The 20,585-nt window shown below is 38.3% G+C and overlaps 1 protein-coding gene across 2 annotated transcripts in view; it reads left to right on the top strand.

Moving 5' to 3' along the window:
• The window catches only part of DYRK1A (dual specificity tyrosine phosphorylation regulated kinase 1A), a 90,726-nt gene that overhangs the window by 46,647 nt on the left and 23,494 nt on the right, over positions 1–20,585 (top strand). For both annotated transcript variants that reach the window (XM_082304731.1, XM_082304732.1), the window contains exon 3: positions 15,881–16,086. In XM_082304731.1, coding sequence (XP_082160857.1) covers positions 15,881–16,086 — 206 coding nt within the window. The remainder of the gene's footprint in view (positions 1–15,880; positions 16,087–20,585) is intronic.

Below are 20,585 nucleotides of genomic sequence, written 5' to 3'. Positions count from 1 at the left end.
CTTAAAAAGCCTTCTATCTGTGTATCTAAGTCTAGAAAAGGCTTCTGTTTGACATGAATTAAGTGTATGATATGTTAATTTTTTGCCAGCGTAGCAATCCCAAATAGAGTGTTGTATAAGCCAGTTTGAAATCAGTAAAGCAAAAAGAGTTGCAGTATCAATAGGGCTATGCATTATCCAGATCCTGTAAGTGGAAGGAGGGGACATAGCAGAAATTCTGAAAATACATGCTTGCCTATGTACCAAATAATTTCATTTTTACAGTTGGTTTTATTTTAAAATTTTCAGCACTGTATCAGATGAAATCTACCTTTATGGTAAGCATCAGAATACAAGTAGGATTGACGTTACATAGTGAAATAGTTTGAAAATACATGTGATTATTTAACTGTGGTGTAGAGTTAGAAAGATTTTTTCATCAATTCGTAATACTGTATTTATTCAAACTACAAAAGTACTTTCAGATCCTCCCCCTCTCTCCTGAAAGCTGTTTTCTTTGGTCAGGTATTGAATAATTTATATCATGTGAGACTATTGCACATGATGTATTCATCCCTTGTTTAGCTCTTACATTAATGGTTTGGCATGCTAGCTGTACATTGATATGGTAGATGCTTTCCATTTTTTCTGTACCAACTGTTTAAATATATCTTGTGCCTCAGTAACTACAAATGGGAAATGACTTGAATTATTCTATTTCCCTTGGTGGTTTTTATGCGTAGGAAAAGATTCCTTTTTTAATATATATGTATTTGGACAATAGATTAAAGGAGAGCTTTAAAAATTATTCAGATATTTATGCTAACCTTATATTATGTTCAGCTGGAAATGCATGTGGGATCTGAAAAGTGATGTTTCGACATTAGGCTAGCTGTTAGCCACAGGTATTGATTAGGTACAAAATATTTGGTGTTTTTCACCTCTTGTGTGGATCGTATGGTTTGACGTGTTGCCATGTAGCAGGTAATTTGTATTCGGTCTTTAATTAGTTTTGCACTGTAAGCTGAAAATTGTAAGTAATGTTATTTATATTCTCTTCAGAGGTGGGGAAAAGAGAAGGCACTGCACCAATACAAGAAACTCTTACTTAACTGCTGATAAAAGTATTACTTTGAGAGGACAGTTCAGCAGACTAGGAGAAGGATTAGTGCTGCAAGGTACCAGCCCAGGCTGGATTGCTTGGAAAATCTTGTAAGCCTATGGTCAGATAACACCCTGCTGCTGCTTACTGCTGGTGCTGCTGTGCTGTTACAGGGTTTGCTAGATGAGCATAAATCAAAAAGCAGTAATTTAGTTTAAAAAGCGAACATAAGATAAAGAACAGATGGACTCGATTTTCGTATGTGTCAGAGGGGTTGCTGCACATACTAAGATAATTGTATGTATTTTAGGACATACAAGGAAATATTTTAGTAGTTTTACTATTGATAAAATTTCCAAAATGAAGTTGTTCAATTTTCTAAACTTGTAATTTCTGTTAGCATCAGACTGCTGAGCTGACATTTTGGGCACTTTTAAAAAGCAGATTCTGTGATTCAGATCTGAAAAGTTTCGAGTGTCATAGAGATTGATGAAGAAATACAGAGCCTCTCTCCTCTTTAGCCAGGTTAGTGGCTGACAGAAAGTCTTAGCCCTCCTTTAGCTGATCGGCGGGCAGAATCGTGTCACGATCCTTTGAGGGTCTGAGACAGAGAGGCTGCTGCCGTTGCTTGACATCCTGTACCTGGTGTGTACCTGGGCAGGAGATGTCGGTTGCCAGTGTCAGGCACCTTCCGCAGGCACTCGAGAACGAGAAACACACAACCACCAGTCTCCCAGGTGAGTGAATTGCAGTAGCACTTTCACATCGCTGTCGGGCGGTGGAAAGTGAAGTAGAACATGCACAGGATCATTTGCGTCCGCCGCGGTGTAGAGCGAGGCTGTGCAGCTGCGTTCTGCTTTAGAAGAGAGAGACAGTTGCTTCCAGAGTAAGTCTGTCAGTCTTTGCATTTAGAGACTTCATTGGAAGGGGGCTGAGCAATGCTGGTTTTCAAAATACACATCCGTGTGTGGGAAGGGAACCTCCTGGGGAGCGCTGGAGGTGGTGATGGTCAGTAGCTGCTGTACTCCCCTATGTATTCACACTGTATCACAGGCAGAGACACTTAATGGCAGATATTCTTTCAGATAAGCTTAATTTTTGAAATCGGTAGGCAAAAATTGCTTATTTCTTGTGGGATACTTCAGTTTCTTATGTTCAGTCTTTATTGGTGGTTCAGTTTGGTCAAATGAACTGAAACTCATTTACTTGAAATCCGTCAGTAGGGTAAATAATGAAGGAGGTTCTTTCTTTAGCCTCTTCCTTAAAAACAAACAAACAAACAAACAAACAAAAATGTAGTGCTGGGGAAAAAGGGAATGATATAAGTGGCATGGACTATCTGATACAGTACAGCAGCCCATATAATTTTATCAGGCGATATAACTGAGCCAGTGAAAGGGAACTTTCCTGCTCTTAACCGTTGTGTAAAACCGTCTGAAGAATTTTAGGAGAGCGGTATTAGGCTTGAGGGTGTTTGAATACGATCTTCTTGGGCTGTTTTAACATCTCAGCCCTTCCAAGCGCGTTCTTGAGGCCGTCCCGGAGCAGAGCTATTTTGCGGGAAGGGAAGTTTAAATCCTAATGCAGCGCTTAGCTGTAATCCCCGTGTCTCATTACTGCATTGCCCTGCCCTTGCTGTGGGGGTGAAATGTAGAACATGAGTCTAATCCTCGGTAGATGGAGCTAATTTTGCTTTAAACTTGAAAGTGTTAACAACAACTTGAAAATGTGACAAAGCTCAATTGCATTTCTTGTTTATTGCTTGTTTTCCGATTGGACAATAGGCAGCAGCTCTACCCTGGCAACTGAGGGCTGCGATTTGCATAGCCCCCTTCGATTGGCCGCTCGGCCGACGAGCTCGCCCAATCAGGCGGCGGGCTTTTAGTGGTAGGCTATGCTAATTACCCGCTGTTGCTGGGGTTCGGGGTGGTTTCCGCGCGCCGTTCTGCTGCATTGTGTTGCCTGGTGAGCGGCGTTGATAAATGAGCAGTTAATGATCTGCAGCAGCGCCCGCGTACTGCGGGCAGGCACAGCTTTCGGAGCAGAAGCGCAAGGAGGGTCTGACTGCTGTTCAGTCTCGCCCTCTCCCCGTATTGCCCGCGCGAATGGATGTGTGCGTGCGTGCACCTGGGTGCGTATGTGGGTATTAAAAAATGTGTGTGTATACATCCACCACGGTAATTAAAAAAAAAAAAAAGAAAATCTTCACTGGAATAGCTTGAAACCAGGAAAGACTGCTGTGTAGATGGAAGAGGGCTGTTCTCGCTCTTTCCCCACGTAATTTTTCTTTTTTTTTTTTTGATTTAAGTGCCTTGTATTAAAATAACCAGATTTATGTAGAAAGCACAGTTGTGGAACATTAATAAAGTCAGCCTTAATATCAGTACTTCCTAAAATGCAATAACCTCTGTGTCTGAGATAAGTATCTGTAGCTGGTGTGAATATAGAATAATCTATTTCTAGAACACACACTTGCCTTTTAAAAATGGTGTATTCACATGTCTCTCCCCCCTCCCAAAAAAACCCCCCACATCAAAAAACCAAACCCCACCTCAGCTGTAACAGTTGAGTCTGGATTTTTTTCTGTCCTATATATCATTCCTGCCTAAGAATATTGGGAAATCTGATCTTAAAATATTTTTGTTGCTTAAATCTGCGTCTGTTTCTTTTTTTGCTGCTTTCCAAACCTGCTTTTTCTCCTGTTCAATCATGGATTAGTTTTCCTTCTTCAGTCCTCTTCCCCAGTCTCTCCCTCTGTCTTCCTTAGCTGTCCGAATTGTGGGCTTTCTTTGCATAACTACTCACGTTCTTTCTGTCCAACCCAGTAAAACTGACTGTAATGTTAATGAATTATTTAACTGTGTAAATCCATCTACATAGGTTCCATGTTTTTTTTTTTTTTTTTAAATCCCCCCCCCCCCCCCCTTCCCCTTAGCATAGGTATCAATATATGTCTGAGGTTTGATACCACCTAGCATTTACTAGTAATGGTGAAAATTACTTCCACTGGCATATTTTTGACCAGGTATAACCCTGGTGTCAGCAGATTTGGAATCCTTTGTGTTCAGTTGGAATTGGAATTTTGGTAAAAGTGGTTCCATATCACAACTGGTTTCTGTGAAATATTTCTTGAAAAACATCTGTGCACAAAATAATTTTTTCTTAATTTTTACAGATTTGGATTAATGGGTACTTTAATAGCAAGAAAACAGACAGCATTTTCATTATTTAATGCTTATAATTAGGACTAACCACGTTTTGTTTTTTAAACTAAACGTGGCAGCGCATTAGTTCAGATGAGTGATAGTCTGCAGCCATTTACAAGTTGCGCTCATCTTGAAGACCAAAGCTTACTGTTAAAAAGCAGCCTATGATTAAATCTGATTTTTACTTTGGTGGAATTTTAATTTTTCAACTGTTTTGTAAACCCTTCAGAAAACCGACAGCAGAGGTAAATAATTGCTCTTGAATACAGCAAACATTTCCCTTTAATAGGGAAACTTGGTGATTTCTAGTGCATGTTAGAAGCTAAAAACTAAGATAAAGTGTAATTTGTGTGTACTTGGAGTTTGCTTGAAGCCTTCTGAAATGTGAGCGTAGAGGTTCTTTTATAGCATGTTTAATGGAACGACTTTCATAAAATCATGTCAGTTTAAACTTTATGTCACTAAATTTCTGTTGTCTATATTATGAGATTACCATGACTTATAAAGTAGTTTTCTCCTTTATGCTTTTTTACTTACTGAATTTGACAGAACTTTTTGTATAAACAGTGCGTTCTATTTGTATTTGTGTTTTTCACAGGTTGCACTGGGAACTGAAGGACAGGTGTGGGCCTGTCATCTAGATGAAATATGCTTAAATAGCTGGAATTAAGTAGTTGTGTTTAAAACTTTGTTTGGAATAATATTCACACTTCATTCTTTGTTGCTATTTCAAGAGCTGTTATGAACTTTCACCGTGATCGTAAAAAAAGCAGATCTACATTTTACCCTGTCTTTATATTCCTTCTTTTTAAATGGCAGGGGTTTAATTAAATTAGAGAACTTATAAACCGCATAACCTTAAAATAATTGCATAAAATCATAAAATAAATGTAAATTTGTAGGGGGAGAGAAAAAAGAAGTATCAGAACCCTAGCCATGGCACATTTTCACCAGCATTGGTGTCCTATGAAAAATGAGTGGTTTATTCTTTTGAATATTTTAATAAAATTGTAATTTTTTTCAGTTTTAAAACAAATGTTAGTCCTCTGCTTTAAATATGGTTTATTAAATATTCAATAGTTAAGTATTGATTGCTCAGCTGGTTGGTTTCACTTACTCATTTGGCATAATATAAATACCATGTTGGGCTGAATCATCAGCCAAACTACTTGAATTGGACCAGTGTTTCTCAAGCAACAGGTTTATGATGAAGAGTTGGACAGAGTTACAATGTGGTAGGAAAACTCCTGAAGAATATTAAAGGTGTATTAGAAAAAGATAAAACCTTCAATAACAAATATGCTGGCATGTATACAGTTGCAGAGTTGAGAATGTTTCTTCTTCTCTAAATACTAGAATATCCTCTCCTGGAGGATCACATGAAGTCAGCGTGTCAAAAGGGAGCTTAAAAAAAATAAGCCAATCACCCAACAGTAGAATAAACAAAGTTGCTGATGTGAAGCCTCTCATTCATTTCTTCATGTCAGTATCATTGCCTCTTTGCAGGAGGGCAGCCTTAATTTTTGTTACTGTTCAGCAGAGGCCATCAGATGAAAAAGGCAAGTTCACAACAAACAAAAGGAGGTGGTGCTTAATGCTGCCTGTGAGTAAGCTGTGGAGTCTTTTGCCATGCAATCTTCTGGATGCTAAAAGCTGAAATGCATAAAGCAGTTCAGAAAGTCCATGGAAGAAAAGGATGCATGATATATATGTATATGTACATGTTAATCACAAAGACTCTGCTTCATGTAATTCCTGGACTGGAGACTGGATGAATATGCCAGGCACCTACTGCTGTATGCTTACCCTGTTCTCTTCCAAGATGCCTGCTCTTGGCCACTGTCAGAGACAGGATGCTGATTTGAATGGATCTTTGGTTTGATATATGAGTAATTCCTATGTTAGTGCCCCGTTGTTTGAAAGAACTATGTTACTTTTGAGTCCTTAGTCCAACATGAATCAAGTACTCCTCCTTGTTTGGTTTTGTTTGCAAGCAGAAATGAACATCCATTTCAGACCTCTCTCATTTGGTTTACTTTTCCCAAATTGTTGAAACCTAACCTGTAAAGCTGCTCCTCTGCGGAGCTAGTTTACCTACTAGTATGTGTTCCTTTGTAAAGTCTTTCAAATTCTATATATACAAAATTAGAAATTTAAAATCATGGAACCCTTTTGTGTTTAACCTGGGTCTCCCTGTTCTTCTTCAGAACAGGATAAAATCCAGTCTTGTAAGAAAATTGCGGAAGGAAATTGTTGTTTGTGAATTACATGGATACAAAAACAATGACTACTCTATAGAATATATATGCAGACAGTAATAATTTTATTTGGAGCACAGTCTGAGGAGTGTCAAGGGATATTTATGTTAAATACAATGAAAATAAAAAGATCTATTGTATGGCAACCTATTCAGTGAGCACTACTTCCATTCTGTCCCTTAAAATAAATAGAGTATTCATGCAACTAAATAGTATCATGACTTATTTACATAGAGGCACTAAATTAAAACTGTGGAAGTATTCTGGTGTTTCCTAACTTCTGTGCACAGTGCTCTTCAATTTTAATGTTCTTTCAGTCCAGTGTATACCTACGTGGAGGCTTCTGCTCTATGTGAAGGCCTGTACATAGGTTCAGTTCTCAGTGTTTATTTGTGGGGCTGTAGGTTTGTTTTTTGTTTTTTTTTCCAGATGTCCTCTTAGGCAGCCCGCTTCTCAGGAATAGAAATGTGAAAGCAGAGTCCTCATAGAGCTTAAGATTTTGACTTTGCAAGTTAGAGTGCTTGTGTTTCCTGTAGGTTTTAGCTGAGAATTTTGGCAATCTTGGGCTTCATTTATAAAAAAAGTAGTTTCACAAAATTTTCTTAGTTCTAAGATTCTCCAGAGTATATTCAAAGTAATATTTATATGTTAATGAAATATCGATTTATATAGTGTTGCCAGTGGATTAAATCATAAGTTGCTCATGAGTTTTAGAAAGTTCCTTCTCTTGTTACGGAAGGATTATAGTGAGCAGTGGCATTTAGACTTTCTGGTACCAGATTTTTGAAGTGGCTAGGAAGAGATACATACCACAGTCTCTCCCTGTCACAGGTCTTAGCCACCATATTTCTACAGTAGAGGGAACTAGTTTGTCCCCTGAGTACAGGCCTTACTGCACAAAAGCAATAAATCACATGCATGCAAGTCCTGTCCAAAGTCCACCTCCTGCTACAGCTCATCCAGGGAAGAGGATAGCCAAAACAGGCACAGTGGTGTCAGAACAGTTGATGAAGCCTACTCTTGGCCTGTCCTTTCTCCAGGTTTCTTGCGCCGTCTCTGCCATATGACGAGACACGTGACAGGAAAGTCATGTCAAAGGTCTGCAAACTGTTGGGAAGGATGGCACCCAGAAGTAATTTTGTGTCACCTCCTAAGCACTTTGTGTTCTCTGCAGCTCTATCCATTAGGAAACAGCACAAGCAGGAGGGTTCTGTGGGCTCGGTGTATGGGCCCAGTGAACAGGACTTGAGAGGGTGGTTGTTTCTAAGTTTAGGGCTTAATTTTGCTTTGAGAGAAATTAGCTTTTGGCATTTCTGTACAGGGAAGTTGACTGAATGGTTATTGTAGAATAGCTTCTGAAGTAGCCATTCTTAATAATATAATTCCTCCACAGTAATATAGTTCCTCCAGTGTGGGATATTTATAACGGAGTTGTTTGTTCTACAGTGGCTGCTGCAGGTAATTTCCCTTTGTTCCCTGGGTTCTCTCAGCTTTCCTCATTCCGGAGCAAGCCGAGTGAAGTCCGTGTACCTTCACATTCTCATGCAGTCATTTTAAATGCAGTGTATGAGGACAATAGGCAAAGCAGTGTTTCAGTAGAGCAGTAGTTCACTTAGAGTTCAGGTTGGCATTTGCTTATAGCTTAAAAGATGATTGTTCTAAACATTAAAATCCCAAGTGCTTGACATTTATTATGCTTAGGCAGAGCTCTGGTAGGTCTAACTTGTCTTAAATGTGGGTTTATTTGAACAGAGAGTTCTCAAGATACAAGTGTTTGTCTCTATTGCTAATTGCTCACTGTCTGTTTTAGGATGTGCTAATACAGTGCAGAGGTGGTTGGGTATTAAAGCAATGCAGAGATCAGTCTTCTCACTTTTCCAGACTTGTTTCTTAGAGGTATACTCAACAAAATAGCTGAGGTGTATCATAATGCTTATTGGTACTGAGAACTTTTCCAAGCATGGATTTTGAAAAACAAGGTTGACCAGAACTCTGCAAAATGATTAACTTTGCAAAAAAACACGGATCTCGTGTGAAGGAAGAGGCCTGTACCGTTCCTCAACTAATACAGGATTTTCTTTGAGGAGACATTTGGCTGTTTTCACATTCAGTAATTTGAATACAGAAAAAAAATAAAACAAGAAGGTGGATACCTTCATCTGTGGTGGCATAGCAGGGATTAGAAAGAAAAAGGTTTGATGTCTGAAGCAGTCATGTGCAGTACTGAGAACTACCATACTTGGTCTGTGGTGTAGGGCCACAAACTCTTGAACTCTGAGTGTGGAAATGAGAATACCCATTGTGGTGAATGGTACAGTTCACACTTTTGTTTTCTGGTCGTGTTTTCTGGCGGGTTCTCATTCAGCTGCGAACATATCACTGAGATGGATCACCTCTGTACGTTGCTGAATGATCTAAATAGTAGACAGCAGACATGGAATAGAGAAAGGGAGGATGGGGCAGGGAGGAGAGGAGGTGAAAGGGCGCTCAAAACATTTAGGGCCAAAGCAATGATCTTTATAGGCAAAATGTTGAAGAACAGGAAGAAAAGTACTAGCAATGCCAAGAGAATGAAAGAAGATTAATTGTGCAGAGGAGAAAGTTTCGTACCTCAAAATGAGATGACCCCATAGTCCAGGATAAAGCCCCAAGAAATATTGCCACTGATTCCAATTTAGTTCTGCATTATTTCTGCCAGTTAAATGCTGTTGTGCCATACTTTACTGGTCTTTAATTAATGGATCTGGTAAGAAATTCTGCCTCTTCTTTGAGCTGAGTTGAACAAGGAGGTGGGAAAATGGGGACAGTGACATTATTAAGAAACGGCCAAAGCGTTCTGCGGAACTTGTAATCGCTGCCTGGAAGCCAGATGCAGAGGACTTAGGTACTATGAAGGGGCTACGAAGTTGTTATAATTCTACAAGAAATCAGTTACCCAGATAGCAGCTTAGTGGTAAGTTCTCAAACATGTAAAATGACTACATTTGAACTTTAAAAAGTACGAAGTAGAAGGCTGCTGTGACTTTCACTGCTTTTACCTGCTTCATCTTGCACAACAGTCAATAGACGGTGAAGCAGTTTTAAGGCTGTTGCAAAGGTTATGTTATCAAGTAGAGAACTCTCTATCTCATGAAATCAAGATCAGCTGCTGCACTGGGAGATGCTTTTGTCAGTCTTAGAGCCAAGCTTGTGTAACTCACAGGGTCAGAAGTGTTAAAATGGTCCTTTTTTGGGTTTAATTTTTAATTGTGAGGTAACTAGGTATGAAGAAGTATTAAGGAAATGTCATTTCTTATAATGTTCTAATGATTTTAATGTCTGAGTTTGTCTCCTTTTTTAATCCTTCACTATATCTAAATAGAATACTGTGGTAGAACTGTGAGAGAGGGACAAAGAGAGTCACATACCAACACTGAGAAGCAGAGTATATATTTAATAAGTTAGGTGACAGAAATGCAAAGAAACTAATTGCTATGGGGATTTTCAGATGCAGTCCCACATGACAGAGGAGCTATCTAAGAACTCCTTGATTCAGAGAGAGAAATCCTGTCACTTACTTTGTGCTGACATTTGTGGCACAGAATCACAGAACCATCGAGGTTGGAAGGGACCTCTGGAGGTCACCGCGTCCACTCTCCCCCTGCTCAGGCAGGGCCACCTACAGCCGGTTGCCCAGGACTGTGCCCAACTGGGTTTTGAGTATCTCCCAGGGTGATAACTTGCTTCTCTGGGCAAGCTGTGCCAGTGCTCAGTCAGTGACTGTGGGAAAGGCTGTAGCATGGCTTCCAATTTTATTAGATGTCAGTCACTCTTGTCCAGAGAACAGACTTTACAATGGCCCAGCTGTAGGGAAAACTTAATTTGAAATTTTCATATTCTTAGGTACCCAATTTAAATGACCACAATACACAATTTTTTTCAGAAACAATGATCCACTCTTGGGGTGACACGCTGTCACCTGCAACTCTTTACAGTCAATCAGTGAATATTTGTGCCTTGCTTTATGTTGAAAGAAGGCCAGCAATGCATTGCACCACTTGGTTACCTTATGATACTTTTTTGGGGAGGAGGCAATGTTTAAATGAGTTATGTAGACTGATGTCAAAATGGAAATAACAGAATCTAAAATGGATGAGGTGGGAAATTGAATTTTGAAACGGCATTATGTTTTTAAAAATCTATGCAAAATTGTACCAAAAATTTTCCTGTGTTAAACCAACTGTAGTACATTTATAGATTATTCAGTAACTACCATCTCAAGTATTTTTCTACTTTGAGTTGCTAATTTCTTTGATATGTGGAAAAGTCATTTAAACCAAACCTATTTTCAATGAGAGAAGTATTTCCTATCCTCACAAAAAAAAAAAAAGAAATATATTCTTTAACTTATACTCTTCACTGTGTTGAGATGATGCTTTAAAGAAATAAACGCTACCTTCTTCCATATGATAGGACGATTCATTTTTGCAGTATCTGTATTTTCAGATAGTTCTAAGTTATGAACGTCTTTTGAGGTTATAATTTAAGTTTTCTCTTTCATCACATTTATGCCATTGGTCCCCTTTTAAACATTTTCTTCCGGTTATAGTTACAGTGGTTTGCTCATACAATAGTGTAGCATTTTATTAATGCTCACTTCTTCCTCACTTGTTGCTTTCCAGAGACAGTAAATTTACAGAAGTCAAGAAGTTACTATTGTTATCATTTATATTTTGCTTATATTATGGTGTATGGAATGTCACTAATGAAATAGTGTGTTCTGAACAGCTTCACTTCAACAGAGCTGTTACATTCATGACTGTAGGAGAAAAAGGACATACGCTCTCAAAGCTGAAATAAGGGATGCCTTCTGTAGCTGGACCTTCTTTATGACAAGTTCTGATTTAATCTCATCACAGGCAAATAAGTGTTTGTTGTAAATTGTAAAAACTGAAATCGTAAACATACATAAAATTGTATATTTTTATGCCATTCCCTGAACTAACACATTAGGTAAGGCCTATTTGGAAGATAATTCTACGCACTCCCAATCTGTAATTTCTTCCCTTAATATACTTCATGCATAGAGATCTTGGCATACTTTTTGTTTTCTGCCACTTTGTTTCCTTCCCAAGGTTCTTCACAACGTGTAATCATTTGACCTTACAGTGGTTAGAAAGGAAGATTGATGATTGACTAGACGTTGTTCCTTAGATATTTCTATCCTGTGAAAGTTATGGATGTGGCGTGGTAATGAGCTCCTGTGGATTTTAGTACTCCCATGGTGGTCAGTAGATAACTCGCTTTTTTGAATGTCTAGAGCTCTCCAAATGAACTTCAGCCACCAGGGTTTTTGTGAACCTCAATTAACGGATGTACACAAATTTTCCTATTTCTATAGCTGTCTGACTCCTCGGCCTAAAACTAAAGGAGGTCAAGATTGCTGTTCTAGCCAATTCTTCTTTCTCCCCTCATTTCTTCCTAACATGTCATTAGGTGTTTCTTGGCTCATAATAGTAAGCTATGAATGTTCTCTCAGGATTAGTTGTACCTGGGTGGGATTGCAGGTATCATGGAAAAGGTGGCAAAGGCAGGTATTTCATCTGACACCATATCCTGAACATGACTTGTTTTTGTTGATAGCTAAGACTGCTTTCAGCAAGAGAAGCCTATGAACTTGTGTGTCTCCATTTCAGTGACAGTGAGAAATCGTAAAGATGAAAATTACTTGGCTACTGATCTTTTAGAGCCTGTAGTTACAGTTCTTAAACTTTTGGCCCAGGTAGTTCTTGCCTATTGCTAACACGGTTAAGGGTTGATACCACCATCTTCACAGAGATTATTAAAATGCCTTTCTAGTTGGTATAAGAACATGTGGTGTGAGCTAGCCAATTTCCATCTGTCTACTTGTAACAGACTTCAGGTCGTGAGACTCTAGTCAGGCTCTTGTGTTTAATAATGTCCCTTTTTCTCAGATTCAGTGCCGCTCTGTGAAATCAGTTTACATCTCTACCAAAGAACAATAGTTTATAAAAAGTTTCTTGTTGGATACAATTTTTATTTGTGTCTGTTGACATCGTAGGTTGAGCATGACTTACCTCCAAGCAAATAGGTAAATGCTTATTAACCACAAACATTGAATCTTAAAAAAACTTTAAATTGAATGAATGAAATATTTGTCAAACTGTGGTTCTTAGAGAAACTATTTTTGTGATTCTGCAGACTAGTCACCTTGTCGTAAATTATGAAGCTCTCTTTTCTGGGATGTTACTGTTGAATTAATGGAGTTGGTCCAGCTGACCATTGTCAGTTTGGAAGAAGAGGAGAGCTACAGCCTCGTTGTCCTGCTAGTGGACTCAGGAGAGAAAGGGCGTGCAAGCATCAAAAGTTTAAAGCTGAAGTGAAACATCAGTATTACGACTGTTCTTCTGTGGGATAATTATACTTCTAATTCTTTTCTACTTTTTTTAAAAAAGTATGTCCAGTGCATTATTTAGTTTATCCCCAGATTTGTTGCGATCTTGTGAATGAATGTCAGAAGATACTGTGAAGTCAGATTGTAAATGAGAACCCCGTGCTACGGGGATTTTTGTGTGTATATATGTGAACTTTATGCTTTTTTAAGGACACGTGCAAGTGCAGAATTTCTTAAAATAAAATTTGTTTTTATTAAGTTGTCTGAATTACTAGATATCTAGTATGCTATTGGGAAATTGTGGCCTGGGGTAAAAAAATACAAGAAATAAAACTTTTAAAGTAATTGGCTCTATAATTTAGAATTAATGGTATTTTTTTGCTATCTGATTTAAATATTATTTTGACTTTTAATTCAGTCACCATGATGTTGCTAAGTGAGATTATTTTTTTTTTCAGGTTAAGCGGAAAATGAGCAGAAAGTAGACATACCAAATAATGTCTTACATGTGTTCACCCATTCTTACAGGAGTGTTCAGTATATCTTGAAAAGTAAATGTATGTTGAATTTACCAAGTTGAATAGATGGAAGATTAACTCTGATTCTCTAGTAAAAATGGAGTCTAGATATTAAGAAAATACAGTAGTGAGGAAAAAAATATTTATATACAGTTTTTACATGATCTAAGTGACAGATGCATTACTATGTGAAGGAACCATGATATCTTTGAGAGAGATCAGCTGATGCATTAGAATCTTCACACGTATTTCTCCCCATATTTACATGTGAACTTGTGAAGTTCATAATACATAATTTTAAATTTAAAAAAGAAGGTGACAATCTGTTGCCCAACTCATAGGTGAACATAAGATGTTACTTTGAATGAAAACAGAAAAAGATGCAAGTATTTTAAAAAGTTTACACTCAGGTATTTAACGAATATTTTCACTGTATACTTAAATGTTGGAGGACAGTTTCACTTTCAGAGCTTACTAGGATCTGTATTTGTGTCAAAAATCACAAAGCAGTTTTTAATGAATGTTTTACAGAAGAGTTAGAGTAATTTTCTGTGCAATGTTAAGTTCACTTAGCTTATAATGGTTTTAGGTCAGGAATTTCTTTATTTAATTTCCATTTGTAAGGTCATCTTGATACTTTATCATGTTACCGGAGACACCATAATGCACACAAAAAAAAGTTTTCATGCATCATAGTTATTTCATGAAGGTTTGTTTTTTGGTACCTTTTTTGTTTGTTTGTTCTTTGGGGGTTTTTTTTGGGTATTTTGGTTTTTTTTTTTTTTAAAGTAAAATGTTTGAAGATTTAATGAAACACTTTGAAAATATGTGGGTGCTTGTGGGCTACCAGTTCATTTGCTGGAGCAGTTTGTTACGTTAGTCTTTTGGTAGTACTGAATTGTAACACTGGAGAAAAATACCAGTGGTCTGTCAGTGGGTATTTAACTGTACCATTTTACTTTACCTCTTTGAAAGTAATAGTGATTATACTATACATAGGCTTTCTTATTTATAGCTGTTTGAGTATTATTTTGACTTTTTTATTGAATATATTTTTCTAAAATGATCTTAATGTAAGGTGTTTGATTTCATCCCATGCGGTTCTTCTACTGCCCTGATAGGTGCTGAGTCAATGATGCAGTGTCAATTTCAATATTTTATTTTTTCTTAACTTAGTATAGGTGGTGAATTGAGCAGTCAGTTATTTTTAAGAAAGTCGAATTGATGCATGGTGTTCATCAACTGTTTTCTACTGATGATATTTTCTTGCAAGGTTTTGATTGTAAAGGAAATTTCCCTTGCTGGTTAAGGTGCTTGATTATTTCACATCTTGCTTCTAAATTTAATCTTTACCAATAATTGTGCTTCCAGATTTCAGCTTCTGATTCCACACGTATTCCTTCAGTGGCAATGTTGGCTTCAGTGTGCCTGGCTGCTTGTCCCGTCCTGCTCTGTCTCTTATGTTGTGCCAACATGGCATCCATTTAGAGAATTTCCTCCCTCTGGCATAGTCAGCAAAAAGCAAAAGGATAGATGTTACATGTGGAACATGCTAAACTTTCATTAGCAAACAAAGAAAACTGAATTGTACTTTAATCTGTCTTCCACTGTGAGAGGACAGTGAAGATACAAGTAGACTATGAACCAATTAAATGCCATCTGATGGATGTCTGAAACAAGAGTTGAAGTGCGGGATCTGTCCTGATTAGAGGCAGATTCTCTGCCTGTGGCATTTGGCATTTTTCAGGATGTTACGGAATCTAGTACTTCGGCCATACGGTTTGCCATTCTCCTGCAACTTGACACCAAGTGTTTTGTTTGTCTCTTGCTTTGCAGTTGCTTCTTGCAGTCTGATTTCACCTTCCCAAAAATAAATTAATTCAAGTTACAGTGCTTGCTACCTATAGCTTGATGAAACTCAGCAGTGGGAGTCAGGAAGCTGAGTTGAAGTATGGTGTGCGTTGGAAGAAGGGTGGAAGTTAAAAATGTAGGCTAGTGAGCTAAGCAGTTTGTAGGATGGCATAAACAATGAGCCAGGGAAGATGAGCTGCTGGGGCTGGGCACTAGCTTTTCTTTTGTTTTGGTACAGTCAGCCCAGAAAGTTGCTGTGAGCAACCTTGAAAGGCAGAACTTGCGTGTTTTTCTGGCTTTCGTGGAATCCATAGACAAAATTCATATCTTTGAAAATAACCCCTGTCAAATTGCGATTGAGTTACAACACATAGGTGAAGATGTTAGAAAAGGGATGTTAAGGATGAAGAGGAATGAAATGGGAAGAAGTACTTCAGCTAGGTAATCTTTACATGAGGATGAATGGTGAAACTATTAGTGTTTATAAGCTCTGTAAGCTAGGAGACAGAGGCTAACTGAGGTAAATATTTTCAAGCCATTAACTGCATTAAAAACTCACATTGTCTTTGCAGGAGGAGAGACTTCAGCATGCAAACCTTCATCTGTTCGGCTTGCACCATCGTTTTCATTCCATGCTGCTGGCCTTCAGATGGCTGGACAGATGTCCCATTCGCATCAGCAGTACAGTGATCGTCGGCAGCAGAACATAAATGACCAACAGGTTTCTGCCTTACCATATGGTGACCAGATTCAGCAACCTCTAACATTAACAAACCAGGTAAGTGAGAATAAAAAAGTCATTTTAAATGCAAGAAGTCTTTCTCTAAATATATTATACACCCATAAATTACAGGATCAGAGCATACGTTTTTGTAGGTGTGGGGTTGTTGGGTTTTGGGTGGGTTTTTTTTGTTTGTTTGTGTGTGTTGGTTTGTTGTTGGGGTTTTTGTTTTGTTTTGTTTTGTTTTGTTTTTTTTACCTAATTAACTCCTGACTTCAAGGTGGTCGAATAAGTTTCTGGAAGTTGTTTTTAAACATCTGGTACATATGTGATTATTCTACTTCTAACATTTTTTGAGATGAGAGGGGAGAAAGATTGTCCAAGTGGAGAGTTGGAAAGAGATTTTAATAATACTTTTTCTTTTTTTAGTGCTGTTTGATGTTAGAATGCGATTGCTTTATTACTTGTTCTAATGGACAGTGTTTTAATGCAGAGTCACTGGTTAGTGTATTTGGAATAGAGAGGTTTGCACAAAAGACACATTTTATTAAGGAAGATATACCTTTTTTTAAACAAAGCAAAATCTAAAGCTATGCTATCATTGAGAGTTTACTATTACTAATTTACTACTTACTATTGCAAGTATGTAAAATGAACACGGGGATTATGATGATTATGGATGCTTTTGCGCTGTCAAGATCAGTGTTTCTTTCTTACTGCTTTTGAGTTGCTAGAACTGCTGAAGTAGCTTCCTAACTAATAGGACTAGGTTGCTAGCCACAAGAGCTAGTATTGCACTATCTAAAAGATAATTCTGTTGCTTGCTTAAAAATGGCACAGCCCAGTTGTGGAGACGTGAACACAAATAGGTTTCAAAGCTTAAGATCCAGAAGTTTGTAAGTCAGAGCTTCAGAATTTGGTGCAGGCTGTTGAGGCGTGTTTCACTTAAAGAGGATCGAGAGTGAAGTCTTTTGCTGCTACCAGATTCAGGTGTGTTGTGTTCAAGATGGCTTTGGCAGAAAAATCTACAGTATCATCAAGAGATGCTCTGTTGGTGTTGCTCTGTAGGAAGGCACTTATGCAGAAGGAGGGAAGGATTAGAGAGGATGACAATGGTCAAACTAACTGCTAGGATATTTGATACTAGGATTTGGAGATCTGTAATGACTTGGGCTCTGTGAAGATTGGCAAAGTGAATGGAGCTGGCAAAGGATGTTTTTACCACTCGGAAGAATAAATCTGCTCATATATAATAGTATTTAGCTTGAGAAATCTACAAAGGTATTTTATGTGACTTTTTTTAGGTTAAAGGTCCCCGAAAACCTCCACAATGAGGTTAGTGAATCAGTCAGCCAATTAAGAAAAGTTGCTGTGTTCCTTAAATCTTTCAAGGTACTTATCTAAGCATTACAATCTGGCACCACATTTGTGAGCTTTAGTGTACATTAGTGCTTAGCTGTTCATATTTTCAAACCAAAAAGCAAAATCAAGGAACTTTGCAATGTATCACCATCCGTTGCTTTTTGTGGTCACAATGGGTTTAAAATGGTAGCTGAATGATAGAAAGCTGAAGAATTTCGGACAATAGCCAAGAATTGTTGACCAAAGAATGCAGCCCACGGAGATGAGGATGTAAACGTAGGGAAAAAGCTGTGGTTGGCTCTGGGAAGTTATCCATATGAAGAAATGATCAGCTGACTACCTTGATAATGGCAATCAAACTGTCTTTGCACCACTAACATTGTTTTATAGAATCAAGGTTTTTATTTTTCCAGTTCCATCTTGTTTTTTCTGCATTGTAGCTTCTGTCTTCCTATGTTGCTGTAATGGTGTCATTCAAGTCTTTATAGTCCTCTGCCTAAGCAGCTCAGAATTGTTACTCCTTTATCCTTTGTGAGCTGCTTTCAGCACCCTTGACTTTGATGGTGGGCAACTTTTTGAAGTCTTCTGACTACTTGCCTTTTGTGAATCTTTCCTTCTTTGAGTTCTTGTCCTTCTCCAGTCAACAAGTCCCATAAAGAGTTCTCCTCACCAGATTCCAGGTTGGTATGGAGGTTCTATATGAGCCTCTGTTGGGGAGTCTCAATGGCTTTTTGCCTTTGCCCTGCATTTCTGGTTAATCTTAGCTGCAAAACCAAATCCAGCAAACATCTTTATGCTAGTGAGTCAGATTATCTGCTCTAGGCCTTGCCTCTGTGCAAAACAATTTTTTTCTTCTTTGGCAGCTCTAGTTCATCTTGATTAGAAAGTAACTCTTACTCTTTTCTTATAAAAGCCATGACCCTCTATTGTTGAAGGCTTTGTGCTGTCTTGCATTTCTCCATTGCTGTGGACTACCGTCTTGTCTTTCGCTCCAGATGTAATCTGCATGCCATCTAGGTTTTCATGTCTAAATGATACATACATCTTACAGATTCTTTCTTTACGACATTTCTACAGGAATCCTTTTTATTCAAGGTATTGCTTTGAATATGCTGCAACTTGTTTCTCTCTGTCCTTGATAAGAGCAGTTCTGTCCTGTATATGTCAATTCTGAAAAACTCTTGCAGCGATCATTTTCTGCACCGTCCTTGTGTGGTTGTTTCATTCCTTTGTTGGAATCCTACCACTAGTTCGTTCTGTTGTTATGTGCTTGTCTGTTATTAAAGCTTGTAACATCAGACGAACCTTTGAGTAATGGCAAACCCTCTTCAGTCACATAAGGTGACATACCTCTGTGTTTTCAAGTACATATGGTTAAGATCATGTTTTTAACTCGAGCAGCAAAAAGAATAGGCTGCATGTCTGTTGTAGAAGGCTTGATAGATGGATCTAATAGCCATAAAAAATAGGAGGAAGAAGAAGGTGACTTTTGGCAGGTACAGGAAGTGTAATTCTTAAAGGCTTGAGCCTTTTAATGCAGAGTCTTGCATTTGGTCAAACAGATGAGAAGTTAGGTCTCTGAGCTTCAGTTTCCCAGAATTTCCTAATGTACCAGTAGCTGTCAGCAGCTTAGACCATTGGGTCGGCTTTGGTGCTGCTGGTTTCAACAGCCTAAAACAGCCCATCCGGGTGCAAGCGTCCAACAGTTGATTAATAGCGAGTTGCCAGCCCCTTTCCTCCCAAGACTGCTCCATCACCTTGCTGATTGAGTAGGCAGATGGGTCAAGGCAGCGGGAATCTCCCAAGGTCGGCTGTGGTTGTGCCGGGACCGCCAGGCAAAATCCTTTCCCGAGCTGCAGCCACCATCTGCTGGCCGGAGCGCCGCACTGCATTGCCAGCCTGACTGCAAGGCGGCGCGCTGCCTCGGCAAGCCGCCTTTTGCTAGGGAAGTCTGCCCTCTCCTCTCGAAATATTCCATCATTTCAGTCAACTTGCTTCTGTTAAATAATTTGCGGAGCAGTTTAGCATATCTTTGAGTGAATCTTTCATTGAAGGAATTGAGAATACAAATGTTACAAAGGTTACTTTCTTGATTGCTACATTTGCTGAACTTTATAAACAGAATATTTTGTCCGAATCCAGACAAAATCGTCTTGCTTGAAAATAAAACCCAGGATGAATGCTCAGCTTTTGGGATGCTGAAGTTCTATAGAAATAATAGATAGCAAGTAGTTCCTCTCTAAAAGTAAATTTCTTCAGGCTGCAGCAAGATACTGAAGGATACTGCTTGTCAGTTGCTAAGAGCAGCTGTTAAGTTTCAGCATGTAGAACAGCAGCATTTTCTGTAAACGATGTCATTTTGATGATCTGCCTTATTATGTTTTTTTCAGGTTATTTTTGTGTCTTTCTTTTTACTGAGGACTGACTCCTTTTTTGGAGGAGTATTGTCTTGTTCAAGTTCCTGTAATGATTTTCATTCATAACCAAATAATGGGAAAGCTAGGCCTTGAATGTTAATTTATTGTTTTTATTCCCGCTCTGTCCTGCTTGTTTTTTGATTTGGAATGGCTTGCAGACCATATTCTGGTATTTCGTGAATCATTTGTAGTTGCAGATTAAAGGTTAGAAAACAGTAATGACAATTTATATTAAAGTTATATAAATTATATGTATTTATATTATACGTTACCCTTAAAATATTATTTACATAATCTTCCCTTGCGCCTATTGCTTTACGGTTATGGTGGCCAAAACTTACTCATCTCATCATTGGCAAGGAACAAATAACAGGAAGATACTTCAAAGCCAACCACATTGCTTTGTTTTTCACTTATTTATGAGGTTTTAAATTACAGTTAAAAACTTCCAGCTCTATCCTTCTTTTTTTTTTTTTTTTCCTTCAGTAGTTAGGCTTAAGGCTTTTGTTTCCTGAAAACTGCTGGATTGTAAGGGTTTACTTTAAATCTGTGATTCACCAAGTGCAGGGCCTGCTGGCAGGATGGGAGTCCTGCTCTTGGTTGTGTGGTCTTACCTCTCTGACGAGTGCCAGAGCCAGCTTCAGGAAAGGAGTAATAGCATGTGGCCTAGAGTGAATAGAGAAGATGAGATCTGTGGGACCTTTCTCCTTTAGCAATAGCAAACAGTAATATTTCTTTGTCCAGTTTCTACTGGTTGCATCTTGAGAGTTCAACATA

This window comes from Platalea leucorodia, assembly GCF_965183815.1.
Source record: "Platalea leucorodia genome assembly, chromosome: 2".
In the NCBI taxonomy this organism is placed as follows: Eukaryota; Metazoa; Chordata; class Aves; order Pelecaniformes; family Threskiornithidae; genus Platalea; species Platalea leucorodia.
This window is presented reverse-complemented; position numbering and strand designations above follow the sequence as displayed.